This window comes from Clinocottus analis, unplaced genomic scaffold (genome assembly GCF_023055335.1).
Source record: "Clinocottus analis isolate CAN_PGR_092001 unplaced genomic scaffold, fCliAna1.0.p SCAF_7, whole genome shotgun sequence".
Lineage (NCBI taxonomy): Eukaryota > Metazoa > Chordata > Actinopteri > Perciformes > Cottidae > Clinocottus > Clinocottus analis.
Window position 1 is genome coordinate 4,859,268 of NW_027176229.1, and position 20,954 is coordinate 4,880,221.

At 46.6% G+C, this 20,954-nt stretch overlaps 1 protein-coding gene across 2 annotated transcripts; it reads right to left on the reverse strand.

Annotated features, from left to right (window-relative positions):
• Positions 1 to 1,872: 1,872 nt before the first annotated feature.
• Positions 1,873 to 10,961, reverse strand: znrf3 (zinc and ring finger 3). Of its 2 annotated transcripts, none has more exons than XM_068605390.1 (6): positions 10,790 to 10,961; positions 8,958 to 9,089; positions 7,804 to 7,911; positions 6,732 to 6,899; positions 4,460 to 4,562; positions 1,873 to 4,359 (listed from the first exon to the last, which is right to left on the reverse strand). In XM_068605390.1, exons 2-6 carry the CDS (start codon positions 9,015 to 9,017, stop codon positions 2,570 to 2,572), a joined length of 2,229 nt encoding a protein of 742 aa, XP_068461491.1. In that variant the 5' UTR covers positions 9,018 to 9,089; positions 10,790 to 10,961; the 3' UTR covers positions 1,873 to 2,569. The 2 variants fall into 2 exon arrangements, with proteins under 2 accessions (XP_068461491.1, XP_068461490.1); XM_068605389.1 differs by having other exon boundaries at positions 7,804 to 7,914.
• Positions 10,962 to 20,954: the final 9,993 nt, after the last annotated feature.

The window sequence follows — 20,954 nt, forward strand, 5'->3', positions numbered from 1 at the left end:
GGACACCACAACATGAGTTACTTGAATAAAACTGTATATTTTACAGATCTTTGTACACTTTAATTACAAAACTGTATGGTACTAAAGTTTTAAAATCAGTTTTTTGGTCAGAGAAGATTTAATCGTCTTGTGTGCAATTACCATGTATATACAAAGTCTCATGTTAGTGATTTTTCTCAAAATAAAAAGCAACCAAATAACTCAAACGTTCATACACTCTGAACATAAGACATGGCTTAAAGATAAATATATTAGTAAATAAATATTCAGAGAACATATTTCCATTCATGAAATGTGTTTGCTATACAGGTACAGAAATATACACAGATTGATTTCTACCCTCTTTTTTTTAAACATTTGTAATGGTAATGACAGAAAATAATTATATTCTTAAAAAATTAAAAAATATTAATTTTTGTACACATTTAATCTTCTTAAGTGCTAGAAACAATAACAAAAAATAAAATTAAATAGTGACTCAAGTACCCCAAAATGTTATATTTGCAGTAGGTACATATCTCTATGCAAAAGGCAAGATTAGATTCTCACTTGATTACAGCACTGGGTTAACTTATAAATAGGGTTATTTCAGAAGGTTTTCCTCTGTGTAGAGAATGTGTATATTTCATAGAAACAGTATAAAAACAGTCTGCAGGACAAACAGAAAGGCATGAATGAAAAGCATTGATATCGCGAGTATGTATTATGCATGGCACGATATGATTCAAACGGATACACTGTGGTATGTATAACTGCATCGTAAAAAAAAAAAAAAAAAAGTCACAGTACAATAAGAAAACCCTTATGAAATATGAGTCTTTTCCAGCTACTTTCCTTTGGCCTTTTGATACATGCTTGAACCTTTTATTTTTTTTAATAGATATTTATTAGAGCATGCCTCATTGAGGAAATCGGGTATATGACAGCAAAAAAAAAAAAAAGATTTAGGGCTTCCAAACAAGAAGTAGTGTGCTAAACTCTACTTCTGAAGAAATCTACTGACCCCGAGACACTGTCAACTTTCCACTGGAGTTCGACGAGAAGCGGCGCAGTGTCCTTTAGATATTGCTACAAACTGCTGACCAGCATAAGGCTTTCATGTTGCTCTGGCACATCTCATACAGGCAGGCCACTACTGGACAGAAATGCAATGCATAAAACAAATTCTGTATTATATTGAATAGAGACCAGTGTCAGCCTTGCATTCACATTTCTATGCATTTCTTTTCTGTAATTTTATTTTATATATATATATATATATATATATATATATATATATATATATATATATATATATATATATATATATATATATATATATATATAAATATATATTTATATTTATATTTATATATATATATATATATATATATATATAAATATATATATATATAAATATAAATATTTATATATATATAAATATAAATATTTATATATAAATATTTATATATATATATATATATAAATATTTATATATATATATATATATAAATATTTATATATATATATATAAATATTTATATATATATATATATATATATATATATAAATATTTATATAAATATTTATTTATATATATATATATATATATATATATATATAAATATTTATATATATATATATAAATATTTATATATATATATATATAAATATTTATATATATATATATATAAATATTTATATATATATATATATATATATATATATATATATAAATATTTATATAAATATTTATATATATATATATATATATATATATATAAATATTTATATATATATATATATATATATATATATAAATATTTATATATATATATATATATATATATATATATATATATATATATATATATATAGTTTCTTCTCCTCAGAGAAATGTGTGGGTCACAGACACCTAGAGAGACCCATTTCCCTGCTTTTGAAAAAAGTAAAACAAAAAGTAAAACAAAAAACAATCATGTCTTTCTGTTTTGGTATAGCTATGTCCGTACAACCTATTTGAGTTGGTGGTTGGAGCTTTATAGGCAGTCAGTGTTCATGTGTGCACATATACATGTAGATGCTTGTGAATTAAGAGTGTACTTTTTTTTTTTTTTTTGGAGGAAAAAAAAAATCAATACAATTGTTTTCAAAAAGATGGGAGTCTAGATATCTGGTTTCCTTGTTTAAAAAAAAAGAAATCTCACAAGAAATGGGCCCGGATTGCTTAGCGCAGAAGGGGCCTAACCCTTGGTGGCAGCAGACCGTCTTGTAAATAGATGCCCATCCCAACCTCCTTCTAAAGGTTCACTTGACAACCTCCATCCACATTTGCAGTATCCCTCTTGTCTCGGCGCCACGGTAACGCGGTTTGGCGCCGAAGACATTCGCGGCCCGCAGGAATGAACTTGATCACACTGTCGACAAAACGACAGGCCATCTCAGTAGAAATCCACACAATCGAAGATGATAACATTCAGCGCTCGGAGCGCACGGTTAGAACAAGGCAGCTGAGGGTTTCAATGATTGACTGACTGATTCAGTACCAAATACATACTTTTGACCGAGTCCCGTCTCTCTGGGCTCAAGTTCATATACCCAGACCCCCCTCGTTCGTCGGCGTACTGCTTCCCAATGCAGCGGGGCTCGCACAGAGCGGCGGGTGAAACAAAGCCCTGGCCTCGTCCTCCTGAGGGTACGGCTGACCTCTCAACGGTCCTGAGGTGAAGTAACCCTCCCTTATCTCGTGTCGCTCCCCTGTCCGCACATCGGCCTCCGCCGCGACACCAACGGGCAGCAGACCGCCCTGGGTCTCCGCCCCTGTGCCCAGTTCACAATCCGTGTCCTCGGGAATTATGGGTATCCTCTGGTTGAGTTCGCAGCAGCCCTGTCCGGAGCAGGCGTCCGAGTCCGCGTGAGCGTACTGCACGTTGACGGCGTAGTCCTCGGCGTAGCGGCCCGCGGCGGCCCGGTGCACCTTCATCTCTTTGTAGAAGCAGCAGGGCAGCCCTTCGTAGCTCACCTGCTCCGAGGAAGGGCACATGTGCTCGGGGGCAAAGTAGTTCTTGGAGGCGGAGCTCTGAAAGTCCAGCCCCCTGTGGAAGCGCGCCGTGGCCAGAGGCCCCGCATGGTCCGAGTCCGGCCCTTTGCACTCCACATTGGGAGGGAGCACCTCAAAGCAGCAGCTGCAGGCCGCCGCCCCCCTGAGCTCCCCCGACTCCTCCAGCGCCCCTTTCCCCCGGTCTGCTCCGGCCGCCTCCGGCGCCGCGGCTGAGGTAGTGCTAGTGTTGCTGTTCTCCCTGGGTTCCAGTGATGAGCGACTGCTGTAGTTGGGCTCCAAACTGCAGTTGGAGAGGTGGTCCCCCGAGTTGTACCCCGAAGCCCCGGGCGGGAGCTGGAGGCAGTCGTGCCCCAAAGGGCCCGGGCACGACGACGAGTCCTCGGCGGGAACTGTGGTGCAAGCCGCCGCCCCCGCCGCCCCCGCTGCCGCTGCCGCCGCCGCCGCCGCCTCCCCAACGGAGCCCCGGCACGGGCTCTTACTCCGGTAGACGTACGGGTCGTAGTCGCTGCTCAGCGAGCTGCGGAAGGTGGAGCAACTGCCGTACACCCCCTGGTTGCTGACCTCAGTGCAGTCCAACATGGAGTCGCTGGAGGAGCAGTGGCACTGGCCCGAGCTGCTGCTGCTGCTGTCACTGCCGGGGCAGTCGGCGAGGTAACCGCTGCACACCGAGCGGTGGCCATGGTAACAGCTCAGGCCAGAAGTGCTGCCGGTTTCGCCGATCCGGGAAGAGGAGGCGGGCGCCATGTGTACCACTGTGGGGTACAACAGCCCCTGCTGAAAGGCCCTGCTGTGGTGGCCCTTGTGGGGCCCTCCCCCTCCCCCTCCCGCAAGCTGCCCGGCCACAGCGGGCCCCTGGCTGCCATCAGGCGGTTGAGGGAAAGTCAACCCCTGAAAATAGTAGTGCTGGTACATTGTCTCGTACTGCGAGAAGCAGGCCGCGCGGGAAAAGCTGCGGCCGTGGAACTTGGGCCGCTTGAAGGCCCCGTGATGCGGCTGCGCCGGGTAGGCGGGGGGTCCGCGGTGCTCCAGTCCGCAGTGGTGGGGGTTGAGCGAGTGGTCCAGGTGGAGGGCCGGGTGGTAGCTCCGGAGAAAGGCAGACGCCGATTGGGCCGGGTACAGCGGGTCGGCGTGCTGGTCCGCGGTGAGCATGGTGATGGGGTTGCCGTGGGGGTCCATGCTGGTCCGGGTCGGAAAGGCCGTCACCTGGCCGGCACGGTGCACCCGGCCCGGGTAGTGGACCGGCAGCACCACCCGCTGCCGGCCGTGCACCGGGTTGCCAGGGTCCATGCACGCCGGTCCGGGGTTTCCCTTCTTTTGCTCTGAGAAAAGACAACAAGGAAGAGTCGCCACGTGAACGTCTCTCCTTCATAAGCGGAGAACTGGCCCCTGTTCCTGACAACGTAATGCGCACCGACTCACCGATGATGTTGTGCCGACAGTGCGGACACGTGTGATGCTGCAGGAGCCAGGGGTCCACGCATTTCTTGTGAAATCTGTGAGCGCAGGGGATGACGCGCAGCTCCTGTTGGGGGAAGAGACGCCTAAAGGTCAGATTCTACCCGGACCGCCGTGTACAAATGCCACATCGCAGCAAACACTGTCGGATAAACAGAGACACTTAAAAGGAGATGAGGCAATCAAAGTATTATTGATTACCTCAATGGAACGTTTATTGACGTATTATTTGTAGACTTTAAAGGCTGTTCAAAGATGTAATGTAAGAGGAAATATAGTGGAGCACCTTTATTTCTTACAAACAATAAATGCAGCAATATGATATTTTGTAAACGTTCTATACTGAGACTTTGTTTATTCTTTCTGACATTCTATATCATAATTTTACTAATTCATTTTTTAATTCATTTAAAAATGAATTCAAATGAAATATTTTGCCATACATTTTCCAATTTCTTTTGTTTATAACATATACTATGATTAGTTTAAAAAGGCTTTTATGTGTCATACTGGACTATGTCTTATTATCGATGTAAAGTAAATAAAGATAGTGTGTTGCTGAGAACTCAAAGAGGAAAAGGTGTATTGACTTTAATGTCAAGACTCCTGTGTGTGTGTATTTTTGTATGTGTGTGTGTATTTGTGTGTGTGTGCGTGCGTCTGAATGTCCAGAAGGGGGCAGCAGAGCCGTACAGAACCGTCACGTTGAACCCTCGTCAGGTTCGTACCCCCGAGAGGACAAACTTCACATCACGGCACAAACAAAAGGATCGGCGGCGGCGGCGGCGGCGGCACAGTCGACGTTCAATGTCAACACTCTTCCCGGGAAACAAACCAACAGGAGGCTTACACTCGTGGATTGACATGAAAAGAATGCGACACTTTGTGCTCGGATGGAGACTTGGCACGGAGGAATTCCAAGACACAACAGCAGGAGTGCTGTGAATATGAATCATAATATTCTTCTGCAGCGAGAGCTCTTTCACTGACATAAATACTTTACTCTATAGCTTAACGTGACTCAGCTTTGGGATTTCTCCCCCCCCCCCTCCAGCTTTTGTTGCTCACTTCACTGCTTAAAAAGCACTTTGATGCCATTCAGCCTTTTATATCGCCACTTCCTCTGTGCAAGCCTGGCGCCACGCTTTGTTGTGTTTTCTTCTCCTACTTACTAAAAAAGACACACACACACACACACACACACACGCACACACGTCCCACTGGGCACTGGGTTTTGTCCGTGTGATGAGGATGAGCACCGCTCTTACAGTAAAACCTCAAAGTCCAACATCAGGATACATATTTTGACAATGACTCCTCTGGAGGATTACAGAAGGCCACAGTGGGAAAACAGGAAGCTTAATTCCAACCCGATGCACTCTGGGTACCGTTATCTCTCCAGGTGCTCTCAAAGACGGCACTAAACATCCGAGAAAGGCGCCGGAAAAGAACGTCACCGAAAAAGAACCGCGGGGCTGCGGTCCCCGAGCACGTCGGGGGAACTTCCATCCTATTGTCCGCAGAGCTGCTTTATGTTTCATGTCGACAGAACGTGAAATGAAAGGAAAACAAACGCAGTGGGGAGAGAGGAGCACGCAAACACTGCCAGTTCAGTGCTGTTGTTTCTGCGTTTTGTGTCCGGGGGAAGAAATTGTGAGTCAAAATGCTCCACTGTTCATGCATTTGTATTATTATTTTTTTCATAATGATTTTGTTTATTCTTTTTCAAGGTACTTTATTTATTTTTTTCATACATTTTGGCACCAATCAACCACAACCATAAGATCCTTCTCTTGGAGCAAAAGCTGCAGACGATGAAGCGGCTAATAGGAAGAAAATGCAAACAAGCTGCAGATTAAGTGCCCTAATATTAATTTAACGTAGTTATTACACTATATCGTAATATAGTATCTGGGATGCAACTCTAATTTATTTTATAGTATCATTTTTCCTGGACCTTTTAACCCAACTTTCTCTTAGCTTTTGAATCTCAGAATGGATGCAGAAAAATTCAGATAGATTCAATACAGGCGCGTTCGGCCATGACACTTCTGTGGACCGACCTGATGGCGAGTTTCACAATAGTCTCCGTACGTTTGAACTTGGCTGCCTCCGTATTCCCCGTGAGAGCGATTCTTGTCGTCGTGCCGCTTGGACATCAAAGTCCCCAGAGCAGACGACGACGCCATTATAAACTTTTTAAAAAAAAAAAAGAGGACAAAGTGTCTTCTCTTACCTCCCCGTCGATGTACTTCTCCAGACAGATGGCGCAGTCAGCGGTGGAGCTGCTGCTCAGCGAATCAGAGACCCCGCAGCTGCTCTCGCGCTGGCCCTTTCCCTTGGCCTTGAACTTTCTCGTCTCCATCTTCTCCAAGGCTTGGATGGCCATTCGGTTCATGGAGCTCTGCGGGGGGAGAGAGAGCGTCAGTGGGGGAATAGCCACATGTTTGCTCGGCCGCTGAGACTGTAAGAAGCCATGGGGGGACAGGAACATCCTGGTAAATATCTGTTGTTCCTCGTTCTCAATAGCAGAGCGGCTAGGATTTTAGACAATTGTTTTTGTGTTTCCTAAAAAAAAAAAAGGGAAGTTGAAAAGAATATATATAATTGCCATATATACGAGTTGACATATGCAGAACCACTTATTGGGATCAAAGTTAATGAGAGCAGCAGTCTTTGGGATTTATAGCAGTCACTGCATGAACTGCTAGTGCATTGCTCACGTAAAAAAAAAAAAAGAGTTATTTATGCTCAGGCTTCAACTCTCCGGAGTTGGGTTTCTTCCTCTAAGTCGCCTCACGGCTCGATAAAAGAAGACCTTTTAAGGACTTGTGGATATCCTGGTGGGGCAAGAGAGCAATGAACTTTGCCACCAAAGTCATTTCTCATCACAGGGTTGACAAAAATTGTAATTAACTTTAGTCCTGTGAGGGGGCAAAAAGCAGCAACAATATATTGAGGGAGGAGCGGCTGCTACATGCGACAGATGTGCCCCAGATGTGAGCGGCGCTCTTAATTAACCACCAGAAGGAAGTCACGACCCAGTCATCCGCTGTTGTGTCTCACACGTACACACGGTTTTGTCATGACACCTCTGTGTGTGCGTTGGGCTCCAACCGCTCATCGGCGTTAATTAAATGCTAACCCTGATTCCTGCGCACCGCGCAACCTTTTGTCAACGCGCGAGAGGAAATCAACAGCGGCGGCGGCGCTACCGTCACCGCAACGCCCCCCACCTCCCGTGGGCCCCACGTGTCTCAAACGAGTCTAAAGTTTTCCTCGGCTTGTCGCGACGAGCAGACACCGACCTGGCTTCTCCTCTGCTTGAGTTTGATCTTGATGAGCAGAATGAGGCAGACCAGCGACACCACCACGAAGAACGCCAGGAAGATGCCCATGTCGAAATATTCCGTGGGCTGCTGTGGAGAAGGAGGGGCGACAGAAACACACACTTGTCAAATAATCTTCACGAACAATTTGTAAAAAAAAAAAAATTATGTCACTTATTTGACTTCACATCACGCAAATACGAAATACAACACGGGGGACCCTCCCTCGCACACGATTTCAGAATAAATACATGGTTGATTGTTCATGTGCTTTTATTTCCATCTGAGAATATTTCGATGGCCATCGGCACGCCACCAAACAGTCAGGAGAGTGAAGCAGGGAAATGTAACGTTGGCCGGATTTAAAAGAAACAGAATATATTAGAATATTTTCTAATATTGGGGAAACCGGACTGACAGTGAAACACATTTACGACTCAAAAACAGCGTCGAGAGGTTTCACTTCCAGCTCAGTTCCATGTTTGAAAATGTTCTGAATATACTGTAAACTTGAGCTGGGCCTTTCTTTTAGGTGTCTAAAATATGTTTTCCCGCTGCCCCGTCCACAGAGGTCCATTACTTAATCTACTGTAGGTACATACAACCTGATTCAAAACACCCCAACTCCCCTTCAAGGGGGCGATGGACTCACTGAAAATGGCCAGATTGTTTTATTCTTCATCAGAAAAGAAAGAAACTGCTTTCGGACGGTCCTTTCTCTCGGGCTTTCATTATGTCAAGTTATTTGACCTCAAAGTGTGCCGCTTCTCTTATCAAATATTCAGAGCAAACAAACAGCTCTTTGAATGGCTGATATTAATCTTCCACAGTGCTGCGAGGAGAGAGAGAGAGCGAGAGAGAGAGAGAGAGAGAGAGAGAGAGAGAGAGAGAGAGAGAAAAAGTCCTCGGCCTCGGGGGCAGTGGAGAGCGGAGAAGAAAGGAAAAGGGTCAGATTTCACAGCTGGAATTTTCGTTTGTCTTCACATCTAAAAAAAACTCTGTTTGGTGCGCAGGCCTCACAAACATGTCCACCTCTTCCTCATGTTCCTCCCATGTGCCTTAGATTAGTCTCTCTCTCACACACACACACACACACACACAGTGTGGTTGGAGGTTTTGGCATGTGTGCTTACCCTCGGTGGTCGGTGTTGTATCCGAGCGCGAGCCACTTTCTGCTTGTTGACGATGTTCATCAACTTGACGGCGTCGTTGCCCTTCACGTAAACCACCGGCCGCTTCAGAGGATCCTCCGCGATCTGGTTGAGCTGAGGAGAGACGGAGCTGTATCAAACACAGATGTCCTAATACAGCAGAAAAATGCTTGGCATCATGGGAAATGTAGTGTTTATTTCCAACTTCAGCTGTCCTGGTGATTAAAAGCCAGAATATCTCGCCGCCCTGCTGCTAGACCGTTATTTTTTTAATATCGTCTTTATGTACGTTTCTGAATCCCTCTAAGTTTAATGGATGTGCAATGCTAAAGCGGTGGATTATCTTATTAAAGTTAAACATTCAGACAGAAAGGTCTCGTGTTAAGGATTTAAGCGGCATCTAGATTGCAACCAACTGAAATTTCTCAAACTTTCGTGGCGGAAACCAAAAGTCTTTTACCGAGCTTCTGCAGAAACATGGCGGCCGGCTTTGCGTAGAGGACCAACGCCTCATTCAAAGCTAACATTTAGGCGATTGCACACGCGAGAAAGCATACCGAGTACTATCAGGTTCCAACTCTGCCAATAGGTCCTTTCTAAATGCTAGACGCTGTACCTTTAAATATGGAAAGGTCACAATGGAGGACCACAGCAAATGCAAACAAGGAACAGGCACCCAGAGTTCAAGGAATAATATAACGTCTTTATAGTGTTGTATAGCCTGAGTGCATGGGAAGTGGAAAAAAAGGCATGAAGTCCTCTCTTCTACCAACTAGAGAACATGACCTCTAGGCTCCAGAAATGGAAAACTGTGGTCTAAGTTTGCCCGAGCAGTCAATGAAGAGTATGTTCTGGCTTTTAAGTCAGTTGACATACTCCTTTTTACTCCTCCTCTCGTCTGCTGCTTGGAATCTGTAATTTGAAAAGCCCAGGGGAAATACCGGGGATATTCACATTTCTATTTGCTCCTGCTGCCGTCACGTTCTCCAGTGAAATGCTGTGTGTTCTGGTTTCAAAGTACAGACGTCGGAAACGTTTGATCTCTCGCTGGAGTCTGGAGACGACTCCACCGAGGCTCCAGCTCGGCCTCTGACAAACAATACACCATCATAAGTCCATTAAAAAAAACAAAATAAAGCCCCAAAAACTTGAACGTATGTATTAAACTGTCTCAGTACAAATAGAGGCCTATAACTTCGTAAAGCCTCGTTCTCGCTAAGCTCCTCCCCCCTGCCCCTCGGCCTTGTGGGTCCTGTCTCTGTTGATCGGGCCGCTCCGACTGGAAAAGCCTCTCGGGGGGAATTTACCACAGCCGCCCCGCGCTGCCTTTCATGTGGTCTCTCTCTCCCTTTTATCTCTCAGAGAGGCGCTTTACGACCCAGCGGCAGAGGAGAGGAGGCGAGGGAACGAAGAACCCAAAAAAAAAAAAAAAAAAACCTCTGCAAGTCCAGACCTGGCGTGTCGAGGATGAATACCACAGGATAATTCTTGCGACAAAGGCGCAACTTGTGTATCTCTGAGCAGCCCCGAAGAACGAGCGCGAGGAGAAGTAGGAACGCGAGGATGCGCGCGACGAGAAATGTGCACTTTGTTCTTGCCGCCCCCCCCCCCCCCTCCCAAAAAGTGCACTCGCAGACACATTTATATAGCGTCTGCGAGGTGTTGTGAGGTAATGCGTGCTACCTGTGCAATTATGAGCTTAACAAGAGTTTGGTCATGGTCGAGTGAAAGCTGAACCTGGATATCCATTTTCAGTGAGAGGCGCATGCGCACTCCTCCAAAAGTTCGGGGGTAACTTTGAGGTCTGCACAAACCTGGTCGATGGCATCCGGATTCTCCGAGACATCAAAGATGACAGCTGTGGCTCCCCGCTGCACTGCTCGCTTTGCCTGCAAAACAAGTTTTGGAAAAAAAATAAAAATCGTTAGATATATTCAACAACAGGGAACAAAAAGAAAGGGGAAAAACAAGTGGAATATGTGTGATCGCGATGCCAACCGCACATTTCCACATCCAGGCCGCCAGAGGGCGCTCTCAGCCCGAGTGAAACGTGCCGATCGTCTGAAGCGCGAGCAGACGGGGAGGAAAAGAAGACCCGACAGAAGTAAACAAGCCACTGATGTCACTCCGCGAGGACGCGCACGCGGCCCCCGGACCCTCCGTTTCTCTGAAGTCCCCATGTCACACTCGACGTGAACCTGCACTGCATTACGCCAAAAATTTAAAAAAAACAGCAGCAGCAAAGAAGCATGACTGCTGCATACGCGTGACAGGAGCTGACGATGCATTAATGCGCGCGCGCGCACGCGTGTGTGCTGTAACTCTGCAGGCTGCGCGCGCTCAGGAAAGTCGAACTAAAGTTGTCGCGGATTTCCAATTACATTAAAAAAAAAAAAAGTGACCTTATTTTTATCTGAGAGCGGGGAGAGTCGCAGCACAGAGGTCTTTTAAAGACTTCTGCTGAAGGCGAGAGATAAAGGAAGCGCTTGGATCTGCAGAACCTCAACTATCTCTTCGCACAATCCAAATTGGCTTCCCCTCGTCTGACGGGGGGGCTTTATCTAAACTGCAGCTTTCCCCATACAACCCGTTCTCACCCCGCTTGATTCACGGCGCCCTATTTAGACAACGTTTTGATGTCGGCCCTACATGATCTAAAATAGCTGCTGGGATCATATCCTGGTGTTATCGAGGGCCTCTGGGTTGCTGCCAGCGGCGAGAGCTCCTCATAACTGGAGGGGGAGGGAGGATCAAAGTGACAATGTACAGTACTGTGACTGCTGCCGAGTGGCTCCAGTGTCATCACTGCAAGGCAGAGGCCCCTTATAGAGAGAGGAGGGAGGCAAGCAGAGGAGAAGAAGTGGGAAAGAGACATGAGGCAAGTAGGGGAGAATAAGGTAGGAAGGAGACAGGAGCCAAACAGAGGAGAAGAAGGAAAGAGAAAGGAGGCAAGCGGAGGAGAAGAAAGTAGAAAGGAGACATGAGGCAAGCAGGTGAGAATAAGGTAGGAGAGGAGGCAAGCAGAGAAGAAAGTAAAAAAGAGGCAAGAGGAAAAGAAGCTAGGAAGGATGCAAGCAGAGGAGAGGAGGCAAGCAGAGGAGAAAGTAGGAAAGAGGCAAGAGGAAAAGAAGCTAGGAAGGATGCAAGCAGAGTAGAATAAAGTAGGTAGGAGACAGGAGGCAAGCAGAGTAGAAGATAGTAGGAAGGAGACAGGAGGCAAGCAGAGGAGAAGAAAGTGGGAAAGAGGCAAGAGGGAAAGAAGCTAGGTAGGACGCAAGCAGGGTAGAATAAAGTAGGTAGGAGACAGGAGGCAAGCAGAGTAGAAGATAGTAGGAAGGAGACAGGAGGCAAGCAGAGGAGAAGAAGGAAAGAGAAAGGAGGCAAGCAGAGGAGAAGAAAGGAGACATGAGGCAAGCAGGTGAGAATAAGGTAGGAGAGGAGGCAAGCAGAGGAGAAGAAAGTAGGAAAGAGGCAAGAGGAAAAGAAGCTAGTAAGGACACAAGCAGAGTAGAATAAAGTAGGAAGGAGACAGGAAGCAAGCAGAGGAGAAGAAGGTACTAAAGATACATCACGCTGTATTGATGAAGACTTGAATTGAGAGATTGAGACATGGACTTGTGTATGTTTACTGAGGGAATAAATTAAGAGAGACGTAGAGTCATTTTCTCACAGACTTCTATGCAACCAGACTTCTACGCAACCAGAGGCGCCGCCCCCTGCTGGCCATTAGAGAGAATGCTAGTTCAGGAGACTTGTGTATTCTCACACGCATCGAGCCGTTCAGTGACCACTCGTCTCTGGATTGCAACGCATCCGTGTGTCAGGACCTCGTTATTTACGATTTGGATTTGTGACTGTTATCTCAGTTATTTAATAATCTGTCGATCATTTCTCCCGACTAACGTCGTAACTCCCCACAGTCGTAACGACACAACATAACCGCCAACGTTTGTGAGGTCGAAAAAGACCTCATCCAAATTGTCCGCAACTACTTTTTTTTTTTTTTTACACCGTGAACAAACTTATTTCAGCGCTACCATGTCTGTCAAGCACGATTTAGATTTTAAAAGACTGCTGTAAAACCTGATGGATTACATTCTTTTGAGGTAGCTGCACTACTTCCCCTCCTCCCCGTGTGCACCGCCAGTCTTTAGAAAGAGGTTAATGATTAAACGCAGCTGTCCAAGAAGTAGCACGTGAAGCGATTCAACCGGTTGAAGCCGTCGACTGCTTTTCCCTCCAAGAGCGAGAAGGAGAGCCAGAGGCGTGTTTGCATCCTCCCCCGCAATCAATACCCGTGAACAACGACACTAAATATAGGAAACACGCAACGCGCGTGTTCTGAGCTGCAGGTACCTCTCTGGTGGGACGACGACGGCTGCTGCCGCGCGGACAAGTCGCAGCAAGAGGAACATAGGAGGAACTCACAAAAGGCCTTTGATATAAAAAAAACCTCCCCCCCCCGCCCCTCCCACTTGGTTTAATCCACGGACAAAATGCTTATGAATCTGACTTCCACAGTTTATTAAAGACTAATTAACCCTGCAAACTGATTTGATCACCCCAACCCCCGCCGTGGCCGCAGAAAATGAAGAAGAAGAAAAAGCTCCTCCAACTTTCTGCCTCCTTTACATAAACTAACATCGCTCTTTTTCTTTCTTCTCACACTTTATTTGCACTTGGGAGAGTTCAAAAATCTCTCTCTCCCTCTCAGCTTTTCCCTCTCAGCTTTTCCCTCTCACCCAGTTCCCGCTCAGCTGCCAGGCTCCAGCCTCCATTTAATTCCGCACAAGTCTGCCTCTTTGATGTTCGCGCTCCCAGTTAATAATTAATGGCTCTCGGTAAGACGCTTGGAGAAGAAAGAGATCTCCCTCCTAAAGAATCTCCACTCGGGCAGGCCCGCGCCGCGCAGTGCAGGGACTTGCCTGACGACAACAAAAATGCAGCCACGGGCAAACTGACGCTCTTAAAAAAAAAAAAGACATGACACAGCTCCCTCCCAACACCATTATAAAAGTGAAATAAAAAAAACTACAACCTCGGACACTGTGTTCCTGCGTGAGGAGATGTTGTGCAAGACCGAAGTGAGCCCTCGGCTGCAAACTTAAAAATAAAAAGTATGAAATGCTTGAAATGTACATAAAACTGAATTAAATTACTTAATTTATAAGAAACTTTATTAATTTGTTTGTTACCGAATGAAGTTGACAAGTTAACTTAACACAACTGTGTTAAGTTGGATGGATGTAATAATTTCATTGTTTATAAAATCAGTGGTTGGCCCAAATATTTGTATAATCAGATATTTCACAAAGCAGCAACAATTTGGGAAAAGTCTAATTGACGACCACAGATGCATTGTTGTTGTTGTTGTTGTTTTCCTTCCCCGATTTGTTTCGTGACCCGAAGTTTTGGAACCACTGGAATTATTTTGCCAGAAGTGAAATGGTAAAGCGCCGCATGAATCCATCACGCAGGGTTTCTATATGCAGGAGTTTTAACAACCTTGTGGTACGTTACTTAAAGAGGACCCGCTGCGCCTCCACCGGGGACGAATAGGAAGAAGAGAGTCAATCGAGAACCAGAAATCCTACAAAAAAAAAAAGAGTGCAGAATAATAAATAATAATATATCACTGCTGAAACATCTTGCTGTGCTTGATGAAGCCGAGAGCAGAGAAGAGCGGGGTGACGGGTGAAACTGCTGCTGAAACAAACTTCCGGCTGAGAATTTAAGGTGCAATCTTCCCCGAAAAAAGAAAGAAAGAAAGAAAGAAGAAGAACCGCAGCAGAAAGCGCAGAGAACCCAGTCTAGACACAGAGGAAAATGAAAGCTATGTTTAGCATCCCGAAGTGAGCCTGCCAGCTCCAGAGATCTGAGGGAGAGGAATTCTCACTCGTCTGGAAAGAGACTTTTCTCAGCGCATGGCGCTCCCCTCCATCGTTCACGTGGGGCAGTCTCTCTCTCTCTCTCTCTCTCTCTCTCTCTCTCTCTCTCTCTCTCTCTCTCTCTCTCTCCCCAATTAAGTCTTCAGAAGAATCTCCACTGCTATTATGCTGTAATTTCATGTTGCCTCCTGGCTTAACGGTTTATTAAAAGATAAAGGCATACTTTTCTCCCTTGGATTTTCTTATATGTGGTCACACCCCCTCTCTCTCTCTCTCTCTCTCTCTCTCTTTTTCTTCTCCTCTCTTCCCTCACAGAGCAGGCGCGCGCCCCAAGACTTTATATACATTCAACTGAAATAAAAGCAAAGCTTTTGCGGGCGTCATTCGATTGGAAGCCCCGCGAGAAAAAGAAGAAGAAAAAAAAAAAGCGACCGTTCATCGTTCACTCTCCCGTACGTCCTGTACTTTCGTCGCACACTGAAGCCATCTGTGCCATCATGACACTTTCATCGCAACCGGATTCAGCCGGCATTTCAGCAGGCGCATAACTCGTGCCCTTCTGCTTGATGCGTAACGCTCCCCCGACAGTCGGTTGATCTGTCGTAACAGTATATTGTGTTTGCAGAGACTCCAGATAATCTGCGTCGGCGGCGTGATTTATAATCAACTGGTTTGACGCCGTCGCCGGATCCGCTGCGAAATAAAGACTTCCCTGTTCCCACATGGTCCTGAAAACCATTCATGACGTTGAACTTAAACCACCTCGCTGGCATTCTGCTCATAACCTCTTCTCATGAGTCCACTTCCACTCGCATGTAAAGCTTTGAGTCACGGCCAGGAAAGCTCACACCTGAAGGCGGCTTGATACTCGGGTTTTACGCAGAGACGCAAGACCCGCGAGACCCGCAAGAGCCGCCTTGCGTAGTCCCGCCAGCCATCTTGCGTGCGTCGCCCAAAATTTCGGACTATCTGACAAAGCTACGCAAGCCATTCGCAGCCCGCCAGACTGTGATTGGTCCGCTAACCACATCCTTCCTGAGTCTCGCATTTCTGGTTTCATAGCATAATACCGCCATTTTTAAAAGCCCAAAAAAGGCGGGAACCATAAACCAAAACGAGTCCGTTGATGCAACTGCGCGGCCAACCGCAGGTCGAGTTGCAAGAGTGTATATCGCCCTTAAGGTGCGGATTAAAATGTGGTAAAGAAAAGCTAAACAAAGAAAAACATTCCTTCATTGTTAAACTTTTTCCCCAACACCTCCCCAAACGTTTTACCCATACCTGTGTAATATTTATTTGAACGCTGTTGAGCGTTTTACACAAGTCCCAGGGTATTTCTCAAGCGGCATAAAACACGTTTACGGAGCCCGAAAAAAACGAGCTCTCAGGCTACAGCTAAACTACTGCAAGATATAAAATACAAAACGATCTCCGTCCACACGGCAATCTTTGAAAACGTGTCGACGAGGTACTGTTGCCGGTGGACCGTCTTTCGGGTCGAAGCTGCAGCCACGGATTTTATTATACCACTAGTGGACAGACACACATGGAAACATGTTCACAGCCACCACACATCTCACGTGTGTAGTGTCGTTTAGGCTAACGTGTTAGCACATAGCTGCCGGTTGGTACATCCAGTATAGCAATATGTGCACTCTTCTTTCGGCTTCGTTTTGGTCTACACCAACTCATCTGGCTTTTTAAGAGGGAGAGCGATGGATCACAAAGCTGAATTTTCTTTTGAATTGCAAAGAAATAGAAAAGCCTCGTGCCTCCAGAAACAAGCGGGGCCATTTTGAGAACCGTCCACGTGTGAAGTAGGACGCGCATCATACAAACAAGCATTTGTATCCTCTGTAGCACACCGCATACAGCGCTGGGAATCAAACCTCAATTAAAAAATCAATTAAAAAAAAAAATCACTTGGCAGTGGAATCAAATTTCTTTGACCAGATGGCTGATGATCTACATTTGAAAAGGTCGCAGATTTATATTTCAGGAAGGTCGACCTCCAGGTTAGGTTTTGGCCCAGCGTCTTCAAATGAAGAAACAAAGGGGTTTGTGGGTAAACTTCACACCAGCTCAGGAAGACAGAGAGACAGAGACAAGTAGACACACACACACACACACACACATAAGAGTCGTGGAGCAAACACACAAAGCGATGACTAGCCCACAGCTCTGGTCCCCTTTGGATCTACATGTTTTTCTACAAAAGGCACTATCTTCCAGCTTGGTGAGAAAAGCATCTTTAAAAAAAATAAAAATAAACGGCTCTCTGGGGCTACAAAAACATCAGATCAGAGGAAGCCCGAGGTTTTCCACAGCGATGCTTCTATTTAAAAGCTCAAAAGCATCTCTCAATGTGTCCGTGCATTACTGACAACCGTGCCTTCCTCTTCCTCACCTCGGCTTTCCCGACCAGTAACCACCACCGACCCTCCTCCCACCTCCGATTCGGTCTCTGCCTCAGCGCACAATGTGGGGTGGCCATTCACCCACCATTGCATAACCGGAATTATACAAGAGAATTGTGCTATCAAAGTGTGTGTGTGTGTCTGTGTGTGTGTGGGGCACCTTTGAGGGGGCCTGCAAGCAGACCTTGGCAACGAGCCGGACCCATTAAAGAGCCGAGGGAGAGACCGAGGAGGACTGGGGGAGAACTCCCTCATCATAAGACCCCTCATGTCTCCCTTTCATATCCGATTCCTGCACCTTGCCAAATCCTGAACCCGATATTCACTGTAAACTCACAGAAAACTGCAAGAATGCATTTGAATGACGAGTCCCCGGAGCATATTTTTAATGACTTACACTGGCAGGAAACGCAGTTGACTGAACTTCTCTTTTTAAATAAAAAGAACGAAGAAAAAAGATGAAAGCCTTCATCGGGAATCGCGACAAAGAGATAACTCTGAAACATTTAAAAAGGCTTAACATCCAGCGGCTCTGGAAAGAAAGAAAGCTTTCCGAGGAAACACAATAGCGGTTTCTATTTGTCCGTCCTCTCGATCTTGCTTGTTTTTCCGTTTCTGGCGCTGGCGCTGGCGTTTCGATGACGGCCGGGGTCTTTGCCTGATGCTGTGAAGACGAGATAAACGATGCTCGCGCGCCGGAGTCAGAAGTTCTCGTGAAACTTAAACATCTTTCTTTCTAAATATACATGTTTTGTCTCGCTTGTTGTGTGCACCAGATGCAGCGCTTCCTGCCCCCCCCGCCCCGCCTCCCCTCTTCCCTCGGTTTGATGTCCCGCGTGGCGTCGGGCCCGCCGCGCTCGCACAAAACGCGTTGGCTCCGGCCGCCGCCGATGAAGGAGCCTTCTGGGGGTTTTCTCTCTTCCCCGCTGCGAGACCAAAACACTGGGGCCGAAAGGAACCGACGACCGCTAATTAAATTTCCTCCACTTTTCCTCTCCGTCCCTCCCATGTTGTTTTCTTACCGGTCGTGGGCTCGGGCCCTTTGTGACTCACAGGAAAATAAACAAACTTTTACGGCCGGGGCAGAGAATACTACTTTTTTAAAGTGCTTTTTCTCAACTGGCGTTTTGGTAGAAAGTGACGAGAAGTCTTGATTACTGATTTTTTTTTTTTAAATTAAATTGTTTAACAAACACCAATATCAGTTCATTTGATTATCTACCGTCAGTCAAAAAGCCCTTTGTGTCTGTGAATCTGTTTCAAAGAACAGCGTCGAGTGAAGAAATACCCATAAATATTGAAAATGTTAAAAAACTGAGCGACAACTTGTCATAAAAAAATAGAAAAAAATCATACATTTTGATAGAATGTATTTTGGCGTTTCGGCTCCGTGAGGACGACCTGAAGGTGGAAGAAACCGTTCCTGGTGTTGAGAAGTCTGAATTATTTGTTTTTTCATGAGATGAGGAAGACATTGACCAAGACGAGAGAAACTACATTCATGCCGGCTGCTCGCCCCCCAGCACGTAATAGATCACATCTCAAGTGGTTTTCTTCAACTGTCGAGCCAGTTTTGCGTATGAAAACAGTCGAAAACTGATCTGAGACATGTGGCGCTGTCCGAGGGATCATATGACAGATCACACAGAACACTTTGCTTTTAATATTTCATTTGTAGTTTCGTGGCTTTTAACGTCAGGTAAACTGCACACAGCAGCTTTTCCGGCTCCCGTCTTTACACGCACCGTGAACCGAACGCAGTCTCACCGCGCGGCGACTTCCCTCCTTCCTTTTAATTCGTCTGCAGTCGGATGTTTTTTCTTCTCTGACCGTGTCCCTGCTTGCATGTGAAGAGAAGTCGCTGTAGCTGCCTCCCTCTCTCTCTCTCTCTCTCTCGCTCTCGTCATACTCCATCTTGCTGCTGGAGGAGTGGGATGGGTGTTGTGGGGCGGGGGAGGACAGTCGTCTTATCCTCGGGCCAACAAGGCGGGGCGGGGTCCGGCCCCTCGTCCGGCTTCCTCCGCCGCCGCCGCCGCATCTCTCTCCTCTCCCGAGCAGTGAGCCAGCAGAGGAGGCCGACTGCACATCTGGTTGTTCTGGAGAGGAAGCTGACGGTCCGCCATCTCTCTGAAAGGAGGAGGAGGAGCTCTCCTTCTGACCGAGTGGCACCCCTTTGAAAAGAGCCACCGCTGTCAGATTCAAAGTCGGCCGCGAATGCACTTGGAGCAAAAGTTTTAGCGTCGGACTATTGTCAGACTCACGATGGCCAGTTTTTTCTTTATTCATTTTTTATTGCATCAAAATCGATGTAACAGAACCAAAGATACCTTTACATCAATGCGCTCTTCTTCTTCGTCTGCCTTAATGACCCAGACTGCAACCCGGCCACCTACAGTTTGTTCAGAGATTTGTGTTATGCTAGCAGCTGCTAATGTAGCGTCGCGCCGCTAGCCTCAAACAGCTAAATGAGACACTAAACAATTGAGCCCACATTGCCTCTGTGCTTGGATGACGTACGCGTGATCCCGAATAAAAATGTTGAATCATCTCATTTTAAATGTCACAAAATCGGCATAAAAAGGGCACAAAGGAGAACCGTTGATCTACAAAATGCTGGCCGAGTTCTCTCTCTTCGCCAAAACCCTTAACAGGCGCCTTCTCCTTTCACTGCATCCAACAAAGATATCGTCCAGGCTGGAAATGTGAAGCGGGATTTGAACCAACCGTGGCAGCGAGATGGTGCGACAATCGGGTGCGTTTAGCTCTACTATCTACGACTCCATCAATCCCCCAATACTGCAACGCCACGGCGTCTTTGTCTTCAGGAAATGACACACCGACTCCCAGGATATATCCAGGACCCACGAGGTGGCGTCCTCAAGTCCCGTCTGGAGGCACTGTCCCTCTCCTCAACAGCCAGTCACTCTGAAGACCGGGGACGTCTCGACCAAACAGTCACGCACTTCTCCAACGCAAAGAATGAACCAAAGTTATTTTTACGTCACATGACAAAAGTCGACCGCCATCCGGATTTTTTTTTTTTTTTTTGAAATCGCCCGCCAGTGTCTGGCCCCGTTGCTGCCAGGTGCATTCCCATTCCTCGCCCCCTCCCTATCTCTGCGTTTCTCTTTCTCTTCTTCCATTACCTCACTGTCTCGGAGCATGGGCAGCTCCGATGTCGCCCCACCCCCCACACACACACACACACACACACACACACACTTCCTCTCCATCTCCCTGTGCCGGGCACAACCTTGGCTTCCCTGGCGGAGCATGAAAGAAAGTTCAAACCACAAGAGCAGGATGACATTTTTTCACCCCCGCTAACCCTTCCAGTAGAGGAATCGTCTGTAGCGGGAAGAGGCATCAGATTAGCGGTGCGGGGACCGGAGGAGGGGACTTAGGTTTCCAGCTTGGCGTGCCAGGCCGGGGGCCCCGGGACCTTAAAGACAACGCGGCACGGCGTGCGCGGCGGGGCGCGAGGAGCCCGACAAAGCGGCGGGCTTAGGCGGAGATGAGGAGGCGAGAGACGGGGCTTTAGGTGACGTCCGCTCCCGTCTTTTTCGCAGATTTACTCCTTTCTTTTTTTCTTTCCACGGCTCATCTTTCGATCCAGCGCTGCCTCTAACACCACCCACCCCGAACATCCCCCCACCCGCCCGCCCGCCCGCCCG